Genomic DNA, 24,577 nt, shown 5'->3' on the forward strand with positions numbered 1-24,577 from the left:
TTTTATGTGGTAAACTTTTTACTAACTCCATTAATATGTGTTTTACAAATCCATATACATAAAGTTGCCAGTAGGAACAAGAGTACATTTTCCAGGTCAGAGACTCTGCTAAAGTAATTCTTTTTGAAGACACCACATTTAATCATTTTCACGTGTGCATCATAATACATTGCAATATTTTCTGGTTCTGGTTTGATGCTCTGTCCAGGTCTTGTGCCTGTGACAAAGGTTAGTTTGACTTATGTTTTCAGCATGCTGTTTTAAGGACATAATGCCTCATTTTGAATTTGTAATTATGGTCATTGCCACCTCACAGTTATAATTACAGACTGTATTGGTTTCATTTTGGGCTTCTTTCAGTTTTATTCTCAGGATGAAATCTCTCAGAGGGTGACCAAACTTGTGAATATCAATCCATTCCTGGTATGCCTCTGCCCATATTATATAACTGCATAGTTTGTGCTGTTCAGGGGCAGATCTGCACAGTTGGAGGTAAATCTGCTCCCACACTGCTTATCTGGGCAGAAAGATACTTTGCCTTCAGTTTCCTGTGCTCAGCTGTGCTGAGTGCTAGTATTTTTATCTAAGATAATAAGTCATTCTCTGCCCTTTTTGCAGTATGTTACGATAGGCCTAGGTCTATATTACTTAACTGCATGATATAATCCTTTAATGAGGGAAAATAATTTATTCCTTGCAGAAATAATAATTTTGCACAGCCTGGGAATGAAAAAGTCAGGACCACTGCTGATGTACTATGCAAGCAGTTTTATTGTTACCTCAAATATACTTTGTTTAACTATAGCAGAATATGTAATGATAGAAGTGTAATAATAATTTAATTTTCTCATGTTTTTAATTTGTAAGCTTTTTCTTTTTAACTTGTAGGTTTTAACTTGTTTGTTTAGTGAATAAAATTATAGCACCTCAGTTCTCTCCATGCCAAGAAAAAAGATTTAGGCATGTATAGAATAGTGGAAGAAAATGGCCTTGAAAGAATAGGCCATGGAAATACTGTGAGTGTGCTCGTGTATGTAACATCTGTTAAGTAACATGGATTTGAAGTTTTCTCTGTTAATAGTTCAAGCAAAACAGAGATCAAGAAATGCAATAACTTAGAATAAATCAAGTTTAGTCTTTTCTAAGCTGCAATGTTGAGTTTTATTCTTTCTTCCTTTTTGGTCATGAATGCCAAATATCTGAGTTCAACTCCATCTTTTATCTACAAGATAACCCCTGAGAAAAAGTACTTCATAAATGGATGCTGCTGCCACCTGGAAAAATCCATACCACTTTTTGCCTATTTCAGTTATCAGTTATAACTCTCCTTTTTGCAGCACTTGAGAATTTTTCTCCTATCTACTTAGAAATAAAATTCTTGATCTTGCAACGGAACTTTTAGTGATTTTATTGAGCACTGATGTTATGGTTTATGATCATATTTGCAACCTCTATCTTGAAAAAATAGTTTGTTCTCTTGAATAAGTTCTGGAGAATCTCTAATTCAAATAACCAGTTTTCAGAAGGATATGACAATGCATAGGTATACAAATGTCTGCAAAACCTGATGGTATAGCTGAGAAAGATTTCAGTGAGATTGGAAAAACGTCATTCTAGGAATCATGAAAGGTATTGACTAAAACCCACATCCTTAGTTTGTGCTGACAATCTCAGTGTGGATAATTTTATAGAAACCAGTTCTAAATCTAAGCTAATGCATCCTAAATGACCAGGAAATTTAATGTTTCTCTGTAACAGAAAAAATCATGCGAGTCATCTACTTGGTACAGGTATTCAAAAAAGCTAACTTTAGGTGTTCTGATGTTTAGGTGTTCTGTTTAGGTGTTCTGATGTTCCCTTTATAGTCAATAGAAGGCTTCTCTGAGGAGAGGTTCAGAATTAATAAGATAGGTTTCTGTTCTGCATTGCCTGCAAAAGGAGACTACTCTTCCCCTTCACCTGCACTGAGAGCTTATGCAGTTCTAGGAATGAGCTTTTCTAAGCATGCTAATAATGTGTAGTAAGACATTGGATTTTGAAGATTAAAAATTAGGACTGATTCCTATACAGGAAAAATTTCATCATTTAGACTGAGTAATAGAACTGAGAATCAATCTAATGCTACATAATGCAAACATGTGTTGAGAAACAAATTATAAGAATTTCTTCTGTAAAAAATGGGATCATCAACTGTAGGTGACAGAAGGATAAATATCCAATTGTTTTAGTTAACCAAAAGCAGTCTATAAGCCATACTGTAGTCTGGCTATGAAAAACACTGGTGCAAATATAACCCTACAACGCTTCTGATAGCCAATGAAGGAACAATTAGTATTGGTATATGAGCCAATGGTGAGAGTTATTGTGACCAGCTATATTCAAAAGGTGAATTAATGTAAGAAACTGTATAAAGACTCTAGGAATCATCAGGGCTACTGGGAATCTGGCTTTAAAATGGACAGCAAAGTAGATAGACAATAGGATCATTGCCTATAAGTTCAAATTTTTGTGGAAAGCCATGTAGGGAAAAGATGTATTTGGGCTGAGGAGCAGTATTTTAATAACTATGAATAGAAACACCATAAATTAGGCTGAGTTAAAGGTCTGAGAATGTTCCTAAGCCTTTAAAGATGGAGATCCTCAGCAGCCTTCTGATCTGAGTTATCTCAGATTAGAGATCTTCAATAGCAATTGAAGCAAGTGTGTCATATTTCAAGATTGTATTATTAAGATAATGAAAACTGCTGTAGGCAGTGCTTCCTGAGAATGGGTGTAACATGACAGGAAATGCTTTTCAGAAAATAAATTTGAAATGTATAAAGGTTTGGAAAGCAAATAAGTGGCTTAACTTGTATAGATACTGCCAGGTCCACTACTACCAAAAATCTCAGCAGTTCAACTACTCAGAAAGTGAATTTCTAAGATAAATATATTGTCTTGACACAAACTGTTTGCATGTTAGATCCCATGCAACTTCAGAAAGCACTTAATTATTTCATTACTAATCTTGAAACAAGTATCTTTCTCTACCTCATCATCTCTTCTTTTAAGAAAGAAAGTGAGACCCATCTTTGATGAGCCAGAATATTATGTCCTTCTCTGTTTGCTACACATTTTGAAATACTGGCAGTATATTAACTTTTCTTTGTCATAGAAAAGAATAAAATACATTTTTATTTTCATTCTATTTTGGGATTGAGTTATTCTTCACAATGCAATTTGAATTTAAACTGAGGTTACTTTTGTCCTACCAACCATTTTCTTGCATATTTCATTAATTTAAATATAGTGATATATTTGGGTTGGTTTTGTTGTCTATAGAAGCAAGCATAGGCCATGAGTATAAATAAGCTTCGTGTGGACAGTGTGTAAATAAGACTTCACATTTGAATTCATGACTTTCTCTTGGTTCAGAGTCTTTGTACAGAAATTATGGTCATTTTGGCCCTAAGAAAGTGTTCTTGAAATAAATTGCAGAAATGGTTAATTTCCCAGATCTGATGTTGTATTCATACAGCAAAATGGATATAGAAGCAACAATGTTCAAGGAAGCCACACTGTCTTTCAGACTTATCTACTGATACTGAATTCAGAACAAACTTCTTGATGCAGTGCAGTCTGAAATCTAATCATCTAGACTGCATGACAATTCCCCTGTTTAGTTCAAGGGTTTGTAACAGCATCTTCTTTGACAGTCCTCCTGGTTATTGAATCACGGCAGGCTGTGTATTCTCTAATCTTCTCTACAGTACTCTCTAAGGAGAAGACTGCCTCAGTTCTAAACACATGGAACTCTCACAGATGTAGCAGATGAAAATGTGACAAAGTTATTATTTTAATTAACAATTTTGCATGTAAGAACTATACAAAAGAAAGTAAGAGGAATGTTGAAAGTATCAATTAACTTTGAAAAACCACTTTTCTTTAGTGCCACTGGTGATATAAAGTTGTTTGACACCACTGGATATTTACTATGAGGTAAAAAAGAAGGGCAGCTTCATTTATGACACTAAACACTTCAGAATAAGAGTATAATTATTGAAGAAGTAACCATATGATAATGAGAAAGACAGTTTTGCCTCACATATTTCCACTTGCTGCTGTCATGTCATTATGGCTTTCTTATCTGTAAGTGATCTGGGACATTTTCCCCTTATCAGGAACTTTTAAAAATATTTCTTATCATTTACCCATAACATCTGTCACATTCAAACACATTTAAATGCAAACTTGTAACTTATTTACATAAGCATATAATAAATTATGGCTAAGAAAAAAAGTATCCTTTTCAGAATATGATCCAGTGCTGTACAACACAAATCTTTTTTCAAACTTTCCATTCTTCAGTTGCAGGGAACTATTCTATTCTATTACTGTTTTTTTACAAAGGAAAAAGATTTATGGAAAGGTCAATAGTTGTATGATGACTAAGAATGTTTGTTCATTTTATAATTTTCAGTGCACAGAGGTGTAAACACATGAATAAGACTCTTTTAGCTGATATACATTTCAGGAAGCTTTAATTCAACCAGCAAGGGTAAAAATAATAGAGACAGAAATGTTGGCATAGATTCAGCTTGCATGGCAAATAAAATTGCTCCACTGTTGGGAGCCCTGGCAGACTTTCACCGTATGCTACTGCTGCCTGTGCTAATTACACACAATTAGCTTGATGCAACCAACTTCATTGCAATTTTGCCTTTGTCAGTGTTAAATTTCTATATAGACACTTGTGCGGGAAGTAGTTGCATGTAGCTTTCCTAGTATCGCAAAGAAACTTGATGAGAGAGGGAAAGAACCTATTTCTTTGAGATGACTTTCAGTTACTACTATCAATGACTATCTTTTCCCTTTCTGCAAGGTCTGGCCACATTCTTTTCCAAATTCAGCAATGAAGTGGGCATGTCCCTTGTGGACAACACACATCTCCTAAGTATCATTTACCCAGGGCACCTAATAAGTCTGGGCTGCCCGACTCCTTTGACTGCTCATCCAATTCACATAACTCTACGTGTCTCTTTTTCCTCTGTTTCTCTTTTATGCTGCACAACATGGGATGTTTTAATCTTAAATAGATAATATTTGAAAAATGAGTCAATAACTGGAGATATGGTGTTTTAATAACAGGTGTTGGAGAAGATTAGTTATAGGCAGGAATAATTACACTTGTCATGAAGTAATAATCAGTTTTCTTTTTGCTAAATGATAATAAGGATTATGTCTTAGATTTGTATGTTTCTTAAATGTATCAAGAAAGACCCTGCTGTACTTGTAAATGCTTGGTATAAATGTAATTTAAATATAAACTTTTCATATTACACTACTGTACCCATCACAGTTCTCATTGCTTCACATTTTTCCCTGCAATTGACTCAACAGATAACAGCATAGAATTTTTAATAAGTTATCGTTTCTTCTTTCACAAAAAAAGTATCTTCTTCCTTTAAAAAATGGTAGGTTAATGGAGAATTTACACAAAATGCCTTTAATTAAAGAAATAAATCACTGGCAAAGTATGGCAAAATACACTCTTGTTTTCTTGCATATTAAGTAATAAAAATTTCTTCAATTTATAACTTCAGAAATAAATACATAAGAATATTATGAATAATTTAAAATAATGCAAGGAAAGAAAAAAAAGCAGTATTTCAGTTTGTATAATGACATTCTTGCCCTTTTTCTTGCTTTGTTTATTCTTCAAGGAAAATCTTCCAAGTTTGCTACCTTTTTAACTTCAAAATACCTACTTGATTGTAGTGCAGAGTGAACAGCATCAAATAGCATTGGTAACTGCATCCTACAGAATGGTTAGAATTTAAAGGCTATAAGAAAATACATCTCAGCAATGATTTCAGCAAGTTCAATCCATTATGGCCTAGGCAGCACAACATCAGCTTTTTAATTTTCAGGTTCTCAATTTTGCTACTGCAGAAATTCAAATGTAAACACTGAATGTAATAAGATCTGAAAGAAAGACCTAAGCAGAAGAAATATAAATGCTAAGAAAAGTGTTTGATTTTTTTTAATACATTAATGTCTCTTTAGTTAGACTTACAAAATGTACTGGATGTGTTCCATCGGTAATATAGTTTCTAGTACTGCAGTGAGTAGCTGGAAACAACTAAGGAAAGGATTTAGTCTCTATAAAATATGCTTGTAACTATGTTTACCTTGGGGTTTTTCAGAAGTGCCCAGCATTAGCCATGTTTTACTTTGTCTCAAGTTGATTGAAGTTTAGTGCCATGAATGTCATCTTTTTGGGCTCTAGTGTTCCTACAAAATCAAGGATTTCTGGAGACACTGAAGAGGTTTGATACTGGATCTGTTTCACCAGGGTGCTTAGATTTCTTATGGTAGAACATGATTTCCCTAAGATGCATGTTTGGTGAATTGATGTGTTGCAACCAATGGATGGCAAGCACTAATAAGCATGGTAATTTTCTTGGTCAACGTAATTGAGCTAAATGAAGTGCATTACTCAATAAGAATATGCTACCAGCAGGAGTTCTCTTTATTAACCTGGCTATGCACCACATAGCAAATTACCTATTAATCTTTGTTTGTTTTGTTATCTTTTTTGCTATTAGCCAAATTAGAGAGGAAAATGTCTCCTTTATGTGCCTGAGAAGGAATGGTATAGCCTAGTAAGTAGTAGAATGTGACTATTAAAAAAGCAAACTACGAGCACAAAACTCAGCCTTCCTGAACCACCTGTGTTCATATGGGAGTTTGCAACACCGGAGATCCCTTTTTTTGATAATGTGGAAAGCTGGATTTCTACATCTGCAAAAGCAGAATCAGAAGAATAAATTTATTGGGTAGGAATATTAAACATATGTTGTATATTTTATTAAAATTTATTTATTGCATTTAATGTTACCTTATTTTGTCCATAATACCTAGATTCTGAAGGTGGTGTATCAGGCATAATTTTTTTGTTCCTCTCTAAACATAACCCAGAATATATAAGATTTTGAGGTGAAATCCTTAAAGCATTTGAAGTCCTGGTTACCCACTGTATTTTTTTTATATACTCTTGATTATGCTGCTCTGTGAATACAGATTATCATTTTACACAGCATTTTGCAGAGTAGGGTTCATGATCCTTCAGAGTTCAGAATTCAGAGTTCTGCCTTAGTATAAATAGTACATTGTAATCACCTTGGTAATCTGGGAAGATGAAACACTCATACAAATTTAGCCAGGCTTAAAGGCTTTTAAAAAACACAGGGGAGAGAAGAGGTCATAGAATCTCATTGTGTCCCTCCATTTTCTCTGATCTGTGCTCTCAGATGCTTTGTTTACCATTTCTCCGTAGTCTGTTTTGTCTAGGACTTGCTGCAACTTCTTTGTTTCATTTCCTGATGCTGGACTTTCACTACTACTTGTTCCGCAGGCTTTATCTGGTCCTCCTCTTCATCAGCTACCACAGGCTTTGCATTGGTTCCTAGCCTTAGGATATTGACCCATACCCACACACTGGTTTCAGCCCAGCCCTGCCCAGCTGCCCCAGAGCTGTCTCTGACCCCAGTTCCCCTCACCAGGCACCAACTGGCTGACCGCCTTCCCAGCTTGGCCTCAAACCAGCCTTCTCACCACAGACTTGCCTGATGATCTGGGCCTCGGCTGCTGGGGAGGCCCCTTCCTGCTCCACCATATTACCAGCTCCCCATCACTGTTCAGGGGCTGGTCCTCGTAGCTCCCTGGTGATGTGCCATATAGACTTAAGTGCTACACAGCATCTCATGTGAAATGCTAACACTGCATGTCAAAAAGGAGCAGGATTTTGTATGCACACGTGCATTTTCATGAACCCTCCTCAACAGAGAGCAATCTCAATGTACTATAAAAGCTGCAATGATGTTTTGTGCTAGTTCTTTGTTAATAAGACTATGCTGTCTTCTATTAAGTGGAAATAAGATCCTGAGTGCTGTTCTGTTCCCTCATTTCTTGCTGTGAAGAGACAGCGTAGTCATAGCCCTCCCTTCCAGAGATTATTATTGCTCAGCAAATAGCTATTCCTGGAAATTACCTATTGTTCTGTTACATTATCATTGAAGATGGAGAGGAGAAACAATATATTGGCAGACAGGGCCGACTTGTGTGCAATCCTATCTAAGCTATTAGGAAAGACACATTTAAAATTTCAATCATTCGGCTATAATTCAGTGCCTTGGCACATCAGCCCGTTCTTGCGTGTCCCCTCTGTCAGATGCAGTGTTCAGGTGGCTGAGACCAGCGCTGTGTTTCTCTACCACATACCATGACCACGTACTGCTGTATTTTAAAAATGAGGAAGAGCTAAGCAGGAAAGTTGTGGGTTTTTTTTCTTGTGGACAAACAGTTTCTATGAGAATTTTCAGGAGTAAATGCAGTCTTTGCATTGTTAGATTCAGTATGTAAGTGTAGTTGAGAAAGTCCTTTTCCTTACTCCTGCAGTTTAGGATGGCATATACAACAAACTATGGAAAACACATACTAAAATGAATAACTCAAATATATTGTTGCCTTAGAATGGAAATAAAGCTCTTCAAATACTTAGAGAGGATAGGAAACAATTTTAAAGAACTGTATTATGGCACATGGAAATGTTAAGTCATTACGTCAGGAAAAAAGATTCAAATTTTGAAACTGAATTTACTCACTTAGCATCTTCTTTCCCGTCATTAAGCTGATGCTGTTCCTGTTGAGTTGTCTCAGGTGGTTCAGATGATTTTTCAGGTTTGGAAGGCTCGTGTTCTTTTGCTGATACTTTATCTAGAAAAATGTTTTTAAAGAATTATGATAATATTTTACTTTTGGAGGAATCACTTCTTGGTTGCCATTATTTCTTCAGTAGGCAAGCACTGCACAACACTGATTCTGGACCTGACTTTTGAATAATTTCCTGCATAAAACTACTGCAATGCCAGCTGTACAGAACCTATTTATGATGAGTGTAGCTTTTAAAATTTGTAACTTATTTGTGGTTTTTATAATAGATGCATCTGTAACCAGCTCAACAATGGTCAATACAGAGCTTTTCTATATTTATAAATGACAAGAATTTGTGAGGTATGATAGAATTTTAGTGTGTACTTATTTAAAAAAATATGTAGAGGATGAATAGATTTGTCTAGAAGTGCCTTATGAAACACAGGAAGAAATATGAAGAGTAGCTTATTTGGTTACGTATAGCAAACACAAATGACACCATTTATACTCCAGTTTTTGAATTGCATAAAACCTCTTGTTACTTCAGCTGCCATGACAGCCCTGTTTGTAGCTAAGTAAATTATGATTGAAATATATAATTAAGAAGTGTGTAGTGAGTATGTGAGTATATAGAACTTTGACTAGTCTCTTACTTCAGTTTTGTTATAAGTAACTTTTTAAAGAGTTTAAGTGGGAAGTTTGTGGAGTTTGAAATAACCTGTGCAAATGGTATAGTCTCTTGTCATTTAAGTGGCCTTATGTGCTTTTGACTATTAGCCTTGTATCTATATTTTACATTTTCATGCTGAAAAATAATTTGAAAGTCTCATCAGTCTGACACTTTGCATAAAGGATGAACAAACTCTGCCTTCATAAATACTTTAAGTAATATGATTATAGAGGAAAAATCTTGGCATCAAAGCATCATAGCAAATAAATCAGAAGCCTCTTGTTTATGCTGTATTTTAAATTCAAGACAGCACAAAGAAACGCAGACCTTGAGTATTTTGGAGGGATAGTTTAAGATTAATTTTCTGATAGTTAATCTCCATATTTAGAGAGTTGTTATTCATTTCAGAAGGGTAAAAGGTGTTACGACAGTAAACTGTTAAGCTGCTCAGCTGGAACGTGTTTTTGTGAAATGGCCTTGAAGCAAAACTTAGTGAAGGACAGCAGGTCAGTTTGTTTACATCACTGATAAACCAAAATACCTTTCTACTACCATTTATTCAGATTTGGGATAGAACGGACACAAGGTTTCTTGAGCTGAGTTTCAGACTTTTACCAGATAGGCAATTGGTTACATGACCAGTGAGGAATTTCTAGTATTTTTTTCTTAGTATTTAGGTTAAGAAGCAAGAATGGTATGTGAGCCCTGCTACTCTTGCAAGATATTAATTTCTTAAGCAGGATCAAAGACAAGACCTAGACAGAGGTGTCTGTGGATACCGGAAACACTCAAGCCAAACTCGGGAGCAAAATCAAGAGAAGGCAAAGAAATCCATGTTCCCCAATGTGCTGGCCAATTGGGTTTTGACTGTGCAAGTTTAGGGGTTATTTTTCAAATAGTCCCTTGCAGAAATGTAGCATTATTGAGATTGAAGAGACAGTCTTCAAGATTCTTATTACTTAACACCTGTAAGCTGGGAAGATTTTTGAGAGGAATTCCATTTAAAACTCTGACATTCAATGGGATTTATGGCTTAGATTAATAACAGCATCTTGCCCACTTAATGGAAATGCATCTTATTGTTTTCTTTCTGCAACAGTTAGTACTGCAGTACTATCCTGAGAAAAAGTCGGCTAAAATATAACAGTAGGGGATGTTTCATCTTACCTAAAGGATCTGCCAGGGAATTTTCAAGTGCAGAACAGCACTCATTCAGGGAAGTGAGGACTCCAAAGAGGACTGTTGCTGTTCCTGTCCCCAGGAAGTTTCAGGAAATGGTTTCTTACCATTTGATTACAGGACTTCATACTGCTATTCTGGGAGTTCCAGTCAAAGACACTTCTTTTAGGAAGGAGGGATTTTAAAATGGGTTCAGGCTTCTAGCACAGTGAATACATTCTCATCATGGAATAAAAGTTATTTCCCCAAGGAATTTCATAGACATCCTCTGTAGGAAAATTGCAGAGGAGACGCAGCTACAGAAATTAAAGGGGGTTTGAACCTATGTATAACTGACTACATTGTGGGTCTTGCTACTGAACCTTAACCTGTTAAAATTCTCTTTAACCCTTTCGTCGGGGGATCTCTACAAATGATGATGCTGACCATATGCTTTCCTTGGCATGAAATACTCCTGTGGTTTTGTGGCCAGCTTGACATGATGTAGAAAAGAAGATGCAGTAACCAAAAACTTCAGCACTTGCTGTGATTTCTGCTCTCTTCTGAGTTATATTTTGTAGTTTCCCAGTTTTCCCTGCCCTGACTCCTCCAGCTAAAAAGCAATGTACTCAAGAGTGACAGCAAGGCTAATCTCAAAATTTCTGTTTTTATCTCACTTTGGTAATTTCTTTGTTATAGTAGTTGCCCCTAGTTACATCTATACTAGTGGAGAATGCAACATGATAGGAACAATCAGAACCGTGAAATGGTGCTGGATGCCTGGCATCCAAGCTATATTTCTTTGAGGCATCTGTATTCCAAACGAGATCTATTTTGAGCATCTGAAATAAATGATCATCATCAGCTCCATTAAAGTAGGTCAACTTATGGAGTGCTTCTGGTTCAGTTTTATTCTAAAGGACCCAGCCACGCATTCCTAGAGTCTTTTTGGTGAAAAAACAGAGCACAGCGGGGTGCAATCAGGAGATTTTTTTCAGAAGGGTATTCTTATTCTGCAATAAAATGCCAATTTAGACATACTATTTAGAGCAAGAAGCTCCTGAATACCTCAGTCTCTGAATGGCAACATGTGGGAAGGGAAGACCACAAAGTAAAAATATATCATGCTTGTACCTGATTATATTATTGTAGAATGATAATGGCTTCTTAGCCTGACAGATATTCTCAAGGTATTCAGTCTCTCTGTAAACCCACACCAATCATTAAATGCTGATTAGATTCAGGCTGGTGGAAAACATTATAGTCCCATGTATATTCCAAACTTCTGTAAGTTTTTAGATTTCATGAATCTCCAGTACCAGCACAAGACTTATTTGCGTTATTAGTAGTATATCCTCGAATTATAGAATCATAGACTAGTTTGGATTAGAAGAGACCCTTAAAAGTCATACAGTCCAACCTCCTGCAGTGAACAGGGATGTTTTCATATAGATCAGGTTGCTCAAAGTCCCATTCAAACTGACCTGGAATGTTTCTAGGGATGGGGCATCTACCACCTCTTTGGAAAATGTGTTCCAGGGTTTCACCACCCTCACCTTCTTGGCAGGTCTGCTCTCAATCCCTTCATGCCCTGTGCTGCATGGATATCAGTGTTTTTCCTGACCCAAGGTGCAGGACCTTCCATTTGGCCTTGTTGAACTTCATAGGCTTCACATGTGTGAAGCTTGTCCAGGTCCCTCTGGATAGCATCCCTCAGCCATGTCAGCCACACTACTCAGCTTGGTGTCATCTACAGACTTGCACTTGATCCTGCTGGCTGTCATTGATGAAGATTTCAAAGAGTTCTGGTCCCTGAGGGACATCATTTGTCACCAATCTCCATAGGGACGTTAAGCTGTTGACCACTACCCTCTGACTCTGCTTCCACTGAATAGTCCACCCATCAAATTCATATCTCTTCAATTTAGAGAGAAGGATACTGTGTGTGACCATGTCAAAGGCCTTACAGAAGTCCAGATAGATGACATCCATAGGCCTTCCTTCGTCCGTGTATAGAGTCACTCCATCACAGAAGACCACTATATGGTGAAGCCATGCTGGTTGTCTTGAAACATATTCCTGACCTCTGTGTGTCTTAGCTTGGCTTCTAAGGGGTTCTATGCCATGATGTTCCTAGGCACAGAGGCAAGGCTGACAGGATGATAGTTCTCAGGGTCCCCCCTTCTACACTTTTTATAAATGTGTGTAATGTTTCTCATTTTCCAGTCACCAGAGACTTCATGGCCTAGCATCACTACCAGCTGTGTGTCAATTTTTAGTCATTTCTGTGTGAAATCGTGGGTCACACAATTGTATAGTCACACTTAAAAAAAACTGGTTACTCTTCACTGCTTAAACCCAGCTCATATCCCTCTGAGTTATGACACCTGTCTCAAAGGAATTCCTATAAGAACAATGTGGTAGTCATATTAGGGAACATTTACAGCCCAACAGGTGTTTCTAGAGTAAATAATGATCCGTCAGATAGATGGCAAATCTTACAGAACAACAAAGAAATTTTCTAATGGCTTTATATAACTTTAGTCATGATAAATAAATAACGACTAGAAAAAGGAGGCAGAATTGTGACAAGGAATCAACATCTAAAATAATTTTCAAGACAGATAGATCTATGCTTACTCGACAAAAATAAGATATTTTGAGTTTTTCTAAATGATTTCCATTCCCTATATATTGGAATCTTACTAGATAAAGCTGCCAACATCTTAGTAGTGGGCATTGGGGAACGCAGCCTACTGGTATCCAGGAGTTCTAGATCATTTGCCCCCCCCATAGGAATAATATAATGTAATATTGAGTTGGGATAGGTGTTTCTGGTTCTGTTTTGCAATGGAAGGGGAAAACAGTTGTGGAAGTATAACTGTGGGCAAAACACTGTTTGATGGAATCCCTCAAAAAGGTAGCTGGCTAAATCAAGAGACCTACTGAAACCTCATCATACTAGTGATCTGCCTAAGATAGCAAGGAATAAGATGTAGGTTATAAAGGTGATTTGTTTCTCTATCTTAGTCTTTTGGATTTTTCTCACTTTCCACAGACCTCTTCCAGGAGAGACTTGGGGCAGGCAAAAAAGTAGTTAAAAAAAAGCCAGTTGTTGGGACAGCAGTATTTTACCTGTGTTATCTTAGTCAGGCTAACAATGCCCCTAAATGAAGGTTAGTATTGTTAAACCTTCACTGTTTCTTCTTATCCCGTATTTTCATACTTCCAGTAAAAAAAAACGAACCAAAACAAACAAACACCATTTGAACAGTAATGGAAGATTAGTTTAGAGTAGCCAGAAGATCTTTGCAGGCTGGAGGAGTATATCTAACTTATCCTGAGGCTGCTCAGATCCCTTGTTGAAGTTTCCATAATGCACTTTTGATCAGGCTCCAGCTCTGATATTACAAAATATACACTCTTGTCACTTTCCAAATAAAAATTTTTGAATAAATGCTCTATGCAGGGGAAAACAGTTCAGATCAATGAGGCTGAAGTAAACCAGTCAGTAAGTACGCCCATTTTAACTCAACCCTCATTTTCAGTGGCTAACAAAATTATTATAAAAGTTTATTTTCCATGTAAAGAAAGAAAGTTTGTATGAAGAACCTGCATTTAGCCCTGTCACTCATTTGAAAAATGAAGATCTGAAAAGAATTAATGATTTCACATCAGAAGGAGGGGAAGCAAGCTGATTAAACTGTTCAAGTTCTTGTCAATCGTTAAAAAATACATTTTATGGGAATAATAGCTACCTGTTGACTGAGTGTCACTGAAAATTATAAAGGATAAGAAGAAAGGAATAAGATTATTATTTAAAAGTCTCTTTGTATTGACAGGTTTTGTTCATTGACCTGCAGTATATTATATCAAAATGCTATACTTGATTTGTATTTTTTTTGAAAGACAAACCACTATTTTAACCCTGGATTTTCATAGAATCACAGAATAACCAGGTTGGAAGAGACCCACCGGATCATCGAGTCCAACCATTCCTATCAAACCATGCCCCTTAGCACCTCGTCCACCCGTGCCTTAAACACCTCCAGGGAAGGTGACTCAACCACCTCCCTGGGCAGCCGTTCCAGGGCCCAATGACCCTTTCTGTGAAGAATTTTTTCCTAATGTCCAGCCTAAACCTCCCCTGGTGGAGCTTGAGGCCATTCCCTCTTGTCCTGTCCCCTGTCACTTGGGAGAAGAGGCCAGCTCCCTCCTCTCTACAACCTCCTTTCAGGTAGTTGTAGAGAGCAATGATGTCTCCCCTCAGCCTCCTCTTCTCCAGGCTAAACAACCCCAGCTCTCTCAGCCGCTCCTCATGAGGCCTGTTCTCCAGCCCCTTCACCAGCTTTGTTGCTCTTCTCTGGACTCGCTCCAGAGCCTCAACATCCTTCTTGTGGTGAGGGGCCCAGAACTGAACACAGTATTCGAGGAGCGGTCTCACCAGTGCCGAGTACAGAGGGAGAATAACCTCCCTGGACCTGCTGGTCACACCATTTCTGATACAAGCCAAGATGCCATTGGCCTTCTTGGCCACCTGGGCACACTGCTGGCTGTGATAGGTGATAGGAAACAGGTTTTGTGTGAGGTGATAGGAAACAGGTTTTGTGTGAGGTGATAGGAAACAGGTTTTGTAAAACAGCTAAAGAGCCAGATTCATAACAGGCCAAAGGCAGGATTTAGCTGCAACGTTTTGCATTTAATTCAAATCTCCCTTCTCAGGGCTTTGTAACTTAGTTGTAGTCTACACATAGTCAGTTGATGCCTAATTAGCAGAAATTAGCTGGAGTTTCACCACAACAATATATTAGTACCCTCAATAAATATTCCTGTTTCATTTATATCTGCAGGAAGAGAGAGTGACCATCTTTTATAAAGCAGCTAGTGATAAAAACTTTTGTCCGAGAAGAGAAAACCTTGGCTCTAGGCCTTGTTTATTTGCAATAGGGTCAAATACCTATTGTGAGAATTATTTCTTTCTTTTTTAGAAGATTCAATGATGGTGTAATATAAATACATACTGAAATCAAAGTTCTTAATTCCTCCTACAAGGTTAGTTTTCCAATTAACTACTAGGTTAGGCTCCGTGTTGCACTCCATCTTCTCAGACTTCTCAGGTTTTTGAATTCTTTTCTGCGTGATGGAAAGGCCACAAAATTTACCCCCATATCTCTCTAGTCTAGACTTTATGGCTAGTTAGTGAACTCTATTGAAATGAGAAAAATATAGGTTTGAACTCCTTTATTGTGAAAGAGTGGAGGTAAAACAGCTAGGCTAATATATGAAAGGTAGTAGCTTTGCTGCTTTTCTTTTTTCAGTCAACCATTTCATGGAAAAGCAAATGTTCCTTGATTAATTAAACAGAAGTGTACTCACTGGGAAACAGTCTGAATTGGACTGAAGTTCCTTTTGGGCTGTCCTTCCTTTGAGGTGCTACATGTTCAGGGATGCTGATTTATTTATTTATTTTACTTAGTCTTGACTTCTCACTTAGAATACAGAATTTCTGACCCTGTCAAAAGCTCAAAAATCTCATGCACTAGGGAATGGAGCTAGTATTTAATATTCAGGCAGGTATATAACCTCTGTATATTTTCTGAAGCACCTATGCCCTGAGGTTACTAAATATCATTGAAAAATAACATGATAATAGAACTGATGGGATATTCTGTCTACTTTATGATCCATAGGTGCAATTGTAGCGTGTATAGAAATACCTATGATAGTTTTAGTCTAACTTTCTCACACAGGTCCTACCAAGAACAAAACATTGTCAATATAGGGTTTAGAAAAAGCTGTGTAAATATGTCTGAGAATCTGGAAAAAAATCTTTGAGATGCTTGTTGACTTAGTGGAGGTATGAAAACCAGAATACTGTGAAAAGGCCAGTTTTCAGTGAGACAAAAGTGAGAAGGAGATGAGGACAGATTTCAGAAAAGCAGTACTTTACTGTGGTGCTGAGGGTGTTTAGGGAAAGGGAAAGAGAAGGGATGAGTTGGAAAGAATCACACTTTGTTAAGTACTTAAGAAAGTCTATGAATAAATTAAAAAATCCATGCATTGCAGAACACACTGACTAAGCACAGAGAATTAATTACAGAGTGAACTAATTATGCAAAGAATTAATCACAAACTAAGCTGGTAAGAGAGAGGGCAATTGAGGAGGTGGAGGTGAGGCAATGAGTAGCCAACAAAGCCCCCAAAAGTACTAGGTGTTGCTGAGTGATGTACGTGTACAAGTTTTAACCAAAGAGGCTCCAAATGGGTCTCCTGCTGAGTTCTCATCTGTGCTGGGATCATTTTGCTCCTTTTTGAAGTGCTAGGAGAAAGGGCAAAGGTGCTGGCTGATTTTGGCCGTGTGGGAAGAAGGAGGTGAAGATAAGCTCTGCCTAGTCTGCCAGTTTGTATTTCAGGACTGGAGCTGCATAAGGGGACTATGATTAGAAGCTTTACTGGCCTATTTTATCCTGGTTACACCAGAGAAACTAATGAGAGATCTTGGAAAACCTTTTCTTTAACTGGTTTTAACTTCTCCATTTAACTGATGTCCCTTAACTAGTGTCAGTTGAGCCCTCACTGTGCTTTTAATTCTCTCTGAATTTTATATACATTGTAAAGTGCTTTCTCTAGTCTGTTGTCCTTTGCTTACCCATAGATATACTTCTTTCCTTCTTCTAGTAGCTCTCCACATGATTTTAGGTTTGATACAAAGTTCACCAAGTTCTGCAGGAGTCTATGTACACCCTCCTGTGAACTGCTTGAGGCTAGCATCATTTTTCTGTCCAAAGATAATGGAATTCCTTATACAGCTTGGATGTTAAGGATGTATGTACAGGGTGCTGGAATTCATAAGCTTCTCCTGAGGTGTGATACCTGTCCAAGTTCTCTGGCTTGCATAGCTGTTGTGTGTCTAACTCGTTAATACACAATTGCAAAAGGACAAACTGTCTTGTTACTGTTTGCAAATGAGACTGGAAACACTGCCCAGAAACCTATGGATCTAACCTCCCCAGCAAAAAAACCCATAGAACCTAAATATGTTATTATATTTTCCTAAAGTAATTAATGATGTGATTGCTTCAAGAAAAGTAGTTTAGTATACCCAAATATAGGTTAATGAATTAAAAATTTAAATAAAATTTTTAAAATTAGATCAAATTTGGGATGGAAACAAAAGAATTCTGTAATGAGTTTCATTGTGTTATGGTGTAGCATTTGTGTATAAAGTTGTGAAAACCCCATGAAAGATCAGATTTGATTTTTTCCATTGTTGCCCTATTGCTACAGTAAATTCATGTCAGATTTTGTTTTCCCTTCATTTAGTGCTACAGCCATTACATAATGAAATAATTGCATTAAATGTTTAAAGTTTCATTATATAAGGAAAGAAATTGTGGTACTTGTTATGATTACATGAAGCATGAATAAGGATTATGCATCTTGCATAATGCAAGTCATACTGCATCTTGCAGTCTTTTCCCTGTTGCTCCTCTCTCCTTAAACAATCTTTACCATAGAATGCTGGAGGTTCTTCAGCTTTTGCTTTCCTGATCCAGTGAAATGAACCTGAATTGTTCTCCCAAAGGAAAAACATGAGGTGACAGGGAAACTGGACTTAGTGTTTTTCTCCAGTACTGAAGAATGGACAAGGAAGGGACTGTGAGGAAGGGACTAGGAAATTCTATGAGGGAGGGAAGAGGGGTCATCGCCCAGGAATAGCTGTTGCTTCACCTATCTTAAACCTTTATTTTGATAGCTGCTGCAGTGCTCATTCTGGCTCTGATATAAGCAAAGCAGACTTGGCTGTTGGGAGGTGGAGGATGCGGGGGGAGAATAGCCATGGCCAGCTGCTACTGTTTTCAGCAACAAGCCGCTTAGGCAAGTAATTACCTTGTATTACTGCCCTGAGCAATATGGTCCTCTGTTCTAGTTCTGGATATCTTCTGAACAGTGATGGCAAATAATTTTTAAGAGCATTGCTTTTTAAAAAATTGGGCTTTTTTTTTTTCATAAATTTTGAATGACTGTTCGACAAAAGATTTGAATGTCAGATGAAATCTGTCATGTCTTTGTAGTTTCTTACATATATATGAGAAGTACACACAAAAGAAACATTATAAATATGCATTTTTCTTTCTTAAGCTAATAAATGCTTTTATTTTAAAGTAAGGTTTCTAAGAAGTCAATGAAAAAGACAAAATAGATTTTATTGGATTAGCTGATTAAAGTGGATGAGCTCATGAAGTGACTGTGTGCTTGAAAGCTTGTTGCATTTATTATTGTTGGATAGTGCTCATATTTCTGTATCAAATCATTGGTTTGGGGTCAATGGGATTTCAAAGTTCTTAATTTCTTCCAAAATAAAAATCAAGACCAGCACCTGTCAGAGTATTTGGAAGAAGAACAATATTTTTTTCACAGCCCTATATAGTGTACATATATTTTTTCTGATAATCTTTGAATATTCATGAATAGCTTATTACTAACCTTCTTGCTTTGGTGCAGGTTCTGCTTTCTTATTAGCCTCTTCTTTCTGTGGTTCATCTGTTTTTTTATTTTCACCCTTAAAAATATCAACAGAATTAGAAACTGTTGAAGCTTGTTGTTTAGAATGATAAAGATTTTTTGGTGGCTGCAACATCCTCCTGGGAATTTGACTGACCAAGCTGACACACACTGAGCTTTACTTCTGGGTGTTGTGTTTGTGTTCTTGGACAGCACTTCCTGTATATGTTCACAAAAGGGCTTGGATGCTGAAATCCAAAAGCGATGTCTTCATATCTGCTGTGCAATCCCAGTTTACTTAGCCTGGAGCTCTGTGGCTGCATGTTCCCAGAGCTTCCTTCATGTTGTCAAGGTTGACTTGCTCACCACTGCCACTCAAAAGCCGGTCTGCCTCTGAATTAGTCATTCTGCCTAACTCTTCTCCTGGGCTAATAGACCTGGTATGTTTTGAACTACCTTACCCCACTGACAGCTGTCCATCTTCACAAAATAAAAAGACAGTATCAGCTTTCACTGCAAAAAATTAACTTATTCTCATGCATGCTGCCTTAGATCCATGAACCAAGACCTCATATACCTGTACCTTGACTCTTCTTGGCTTTGACAGCCGTAAGTGACCCGTGGAGGGGAGAGTGAGAAGTGCATGGGGAATCTTAGGTGTTCACAGTACTGTGTAACAGCATAGTGCTAATCAAGCTCATGACCGTTATTTAGCCCAGATAGAATTAATTTTCTTGGTGTTTATCATGCTGATTAACAGAGAAAGATATTAGATACTGCAAGTATATGGAAAATTATTTGACTTTAGGAGACTTCAGGTCTTCATGCACTTTTTTTCCTCTCCCTCTCCAAACCTACTGACCTTTCTTTGAGTTTCTTAGATTAATTTGGGGTTTGTCTTTTTCTATTAAAGTATTTGCTTTTTCCTGTTTGCTCTTATTCAGAGAATCTGACACTGAATTTCTAATATAAACACATATGTATAAAATTAAATTATATTATATACACATATATATAAAATGTAAATTAAAAGCCCAATCAATCTAGCAGTACTTGCATGGTGTTTTGTTGTAAAGGTTGTATTCTTTGTTTCAGGGGTCCTCCCAACAGCGTAAGAGCATTAATGTGAGACTAGTGCTCTACAGTTACCAGAAACTAGGTACGTTTCTTATTTTCTCTTGAGATGGTATCTCCTGGCAGGCAGAAAATGTCTCAATATATTGACCCATTCATCTGCCTCCATCTTAACAATATCTCTAATAGAGGAGGCTGATGGTGATATGATCTGAGTGCTGTGCTGATGTATGGAATTATTCTGGTGAAAAGACTAATCCATGTCTCCAGAGAAATCTAAATACATATTTTTTCCTACAGAAGTTAGCTTAGTGAGGTGTCAGGCTACACATAAGTCAGCTGGTGAGATTCAGGATTATTCTTCTTTCAAGATGATGTTTTATTGATGATTCAATCTTTCAAACATTTATGTTTCTGTTAGGTTTACTTAAGACTGTGAAATTCGTGGAACACTTGTACATATAAATCAAGGCTCCTAGAAGTTAAGTCAGCTCTTGTATATGCTTAGCTGTTGTGAACACATTAAAAGATTATGCTTAGCTAAAATAAACTTCATAATGGAGGAGTTCCAGTTCTTTCATCAAGCACGAGTTCAGATTAATAGCTCAGGATGATACTAAGAACTCATTTCGGTTTCCTAATTTTTTGATGAAACCCTGAACTGTTGCCATTTTGCCATGTTTTGATTATGCCAAGCTGGAGAAAAAACAAAACACTCTCTAGAGCATTACCAGAAAAAGAAAAAAAGAAATCAAAGGTATCAAGTGAAAGAGTATAGAATCATAGAGTCATTTAGGTTGGAAAATACCTTTAAGGTCATTGAGTCCAACCATTAACATAGCACTGTTACATGTCTTTTAAATACCTCCAGGTGTGGGGTTTCCACCACTTCCCTGGGCAGTCTCTTCCAATGCTTGACAACCCTTTTGGTGAAGAATTCTTTCCTAATATCCAACTTAAACCTTCCCTGGAGCACCTTGAGGCTGTTTCCTCTTGTGCAGTTGCTTGTTGCTTGGGAGAAGAGACTAGCACTCACTTCTCTGCAGACTCCTTGCAAGTAATAGTAGAGACCAATAATGTCTCCTCTCAGTCCCTTTTCTTAACATTGAACAGCCTCACTTCCCTCAGCTACTCCTTGTAAGACTTCTGTTCTATACCCTTCACCAGCTTCATTGCCCACCTATTATCCTCTCATTTTAATATATTAAAATATTTTTAATACAGTTCATTTATTAAAATGAAAAGGAGTTGAATTTTGCAGTAAAATGATTCTAAATAAAAAATATAGACTTTAGACTAATATGATTTACTGTATTTTTCAAACAGGAGTTATATTAGTAAACCCAAGGCAAAGAAGAAACTTTTTAAAAAACCTGCTAAATTACTTCACCTTTCCAACAGTTATTGGGAAGCAGGCTAGTATATACCTGTATACCACTGCAATATTCAGAGAAGTTATACTGATGCTTTCTGCCAGCAGGGAACAAGATGAAGAGGAATACATCAGAACATCAAAAACAGCCATACCAGTATTTCTAATTCTCCATTTACAATGTTGATTTAGACTTTTTATAAGCTTGTACTGTTTCAAATTATCCCTATCTGGAAAGAAAGTTGCAAAAGGAGGAAAAATGTATTTTATACATAAAGAAAAGGCAGGAAGGAGGATGGGAGTAAAGACATTGATTCGATTTTGCTAAATAAAACTGATACCGTGCACAGCAAGTATGTTTGAAAATCTAACCTATGGTATTTAATTATATAAATATTTTTTTGTAGAAAATGTAATATTACTGAGTCTATATTAAAGAATAAAAAACTATACCTGGACTGCAGATTCCTTGGGTGGCAGAGGGGCAGCTTCATTCTTGCAGACTACTTCCTCAGGTGATAACTTTGCTCTAGAAAACACCGCTTTTATTCTTTTAAACATCTTGCCTAGTCAGCTGTCCTGAAGTCTCTATAACTCTTTTACCATGAACAGGTATATAACACATGTTTTCTTGCCATCAGTAATCAAGCCAATGAGATACTTAATCAGGTTTAGGCCTGATTAGTGCCTTAAATCAAGCCCTTGCACAGTCTGTTTCAGTGACAGATTTTTCTCACCATTTCTACTTTTGTTTTATGTTGTAGACTAAGTTACTTTTAGTTTCAGTGGCTGCACTATCTACAGACTCAAATTTTCATGCACAAATTCAGAGCATAGTGAACACTTTTGTATCAGAACAAATGAGTGTTTAATCTTCTACTTACTGGATATTAAGCATTTACTTAGAAATGAAGTTTTAAGGCCTAAAGACACCTGTAGTTTAACCAGGAAATGAAAAAGATTAAGTGACCAATAACCACCAGCCACTCAGTAGATTACATGAGATCTCGAGAGGTTTAATTTCTTTGCAGTTGGGAACTTTTAAAATTTTTTTTAATTAGTTTTTGAGTGAATAACACTAAAGGTCTTATGTCAGGGTTTGTTTTAGTAAGTCCATATCTGGTTTTACTCTACCCTTCTTATTTTAAAACACAGAAATAATTTCAGCTGTCATTTTCCAATGTATTTACAGACAATAGATATACTTTAATGTGGTTAAGTTTCAAATTAATGTCCTAAAAATGAGTATAATATAAATTTTTTAGTGAGCTTATAACTAGGATGTAATTTTGAGATTCTTTAAGTTTTGAGTCATTCTAAATAAATCTCTATAAAATCAAGGATGGTTTAGATTAGAGGTAAAACTCAGTTTCAAATACCTTTAGTGCTGTGTTGATTCAACCCCTGTTAACAAGGATTTTTAAACTTCAGTGTCTCTTCTTGTCCTTAATACCACTTTATTTATTGCTAGCGTATGCCTTCACCTTAAGTTCTGAATTTGAACTAACAGCTTATAATTTAATTATGCTAGGCATCAAGAAATACAGAAATCAACTCCTTTGTGTCATTTCCATAATTAGATATTTAGCAATGTCCCGTTTATGTCCTCCTTGAGGCTTCTATTGTCTGGCATGGATGATTTCTAATTCTTATTCTACCACAGTAGTAACTATAAGAATGAGCCATGAGTTAGTTTGTAAGCTGTTTTCCTACATCAACACCTATGAGGCAAACCTCGCAATAGTTGGCTGGACTTTGTCTTGTAACTGGGAACACCCTCATATGCACGATTTCACAGTTGTTAGATGCAGCAATACCTTGGAGCCTCCCTTTTTACTGAGATGTGTGTTCTGGTTTACTTCAAAAGCAATGCAGTTCTTGGTAATGTTACAGTCTGTGTTTAAGCTGAGTGTATGAATGACTAAATTATAAACTAATATCTAATGTATTTTCACTTGTTTATGCAGGTCAGAACAACAGGGGGCTACTTTTCTTTTGGATGTGAAACTGTGCCTCTATATTCTTTTTACATTAGCTCACAACAGAATAATAGTGGAAGAAATCCTAGGAAGATAGTTCTATTACTGCATGAATTTTTAGCAGATTTAATTGGCTAACAAGGGAAACTTCAATCAATTGGCAAATACAAACTATACCTGCAGACTAAGCCTTTTTGAAAGCAACTGATTCTCAGTATAAAAAGGAAATTATTCATTATTAAAATTATTAGAATAAGTAATTAAATTCCTCATTTATTAAAAAGTGTAAAGTTGTGCATAAAGCACAACACAATGAAAACGCATAGCATTTATTAAAGGAAAATATGTATTTCAATAATTTCTGTAAATTTATGCACATTTTTCTTTTAAAAAATGCCAAGCAACAGTGCATTTTTGTTTGTTTGTTTGTTTATTTGTTTTAAATTATAGCAATTGTAGTGTTTATACTGCTTTTAATCTATAGTTAAAAGGCATGCAAAAAGAATGTAGCAGACATTAAAAGGAAACTGCCTTTGGGAACCTGTTAATAACTATTGACATCTGCAGTTAATGAATGTTATATTGGTTTATTCTGTGACTAATTAAATGAATGTTTGTAACCTCTTCCATATAATGTGATGTTGTAAATAATAAGCAGACCAGAAAACCCTTAATATTTTCATAGTGATAGAGGTACAAGTGTACCTTCTGAACCTGGCAACATGATTAATCTATTTCAGTGTCTCATTTCTCTTCTATGTACTATGCCTATTTAGTTATTTTTATCAGGCTCAGAACATGCTAAAAGCACTTCAGCTAATTGAATATGATGATGCACTGTTAAGTAAGAGGATTAAGAGTGCAGCAGCAAAGCGGATAGCCTGTATCCAGTTAGCTTCTTAGCTATGTTGGCTTTGACCAGTGCATACCATTAGCTGTGGTTTTGGTAAACTCTACAGGGTACAAGGATTTCAAGCCTATCTCATATATTCTCTAGGTATAGGTGCACTATATTCTGTGTTTCTTAATTATGTACCCCTTTTCCCATTTCTTCCTTCAAGAAAATGCTGCTCCTCTAAAAATTTTGTATATGTATCATCTTTCCAAACTTTTGATAGTATTTTT

General features: G+C 36.5%; 1 protein-coding gene across 1 annotated transcript in view; it reads right to left on the bottom strand.

Moving 5' to 3' along the window:
- The window catches only part of CNGB3 (cyclic nucleotide gated channel subunit beta 3), a 58,839-nt gene extending 36,755 nt beyond the window's left edge, over window positions 1–22,084 (bottom strand). Inside the window, exons 1-3 of the mRNA XM_069854327.1 lie at window positions 21,927–22,084; window positions 19,010–19,085; window positions 8,646–8,757 (exon numbers count right to left, since the gene is read on the bottom strand). Coding sequence (XP_069710428.1) covers window positions 8,646–8,757; window positions 19,010–19,085; window positions 21,927–22,034 — 296 coding nt within the window. The 5' untranslated portion in view covers window positions 22,035–22,084. The remainder of the gene's footprint in view (window positions 1–8,645; window positions 8,758–19,009; window positions 19,086–21,926) is intronic.
- Window positions 22,085–24,577: the final 2,493 nt, after the last annotated feature.

The sequence above is a fragment of the Phaenicophaeus curvirostris genome, chromosome 3 (genome assembly GCF_032191515.1).
Source record: "Phaenicophaeus curvirostris isolate KB17595 chromosome 3, BPBGC_Pcur_1.0, whole genome shotgun sequence".
Classification (NCBI taxonomy): Eukaryota; Metazoa; Chordata; class Aves; order Cuculiformes; family Cuculidae; genus Phaenicophaeus; species Phaenicophaeus curvirostris.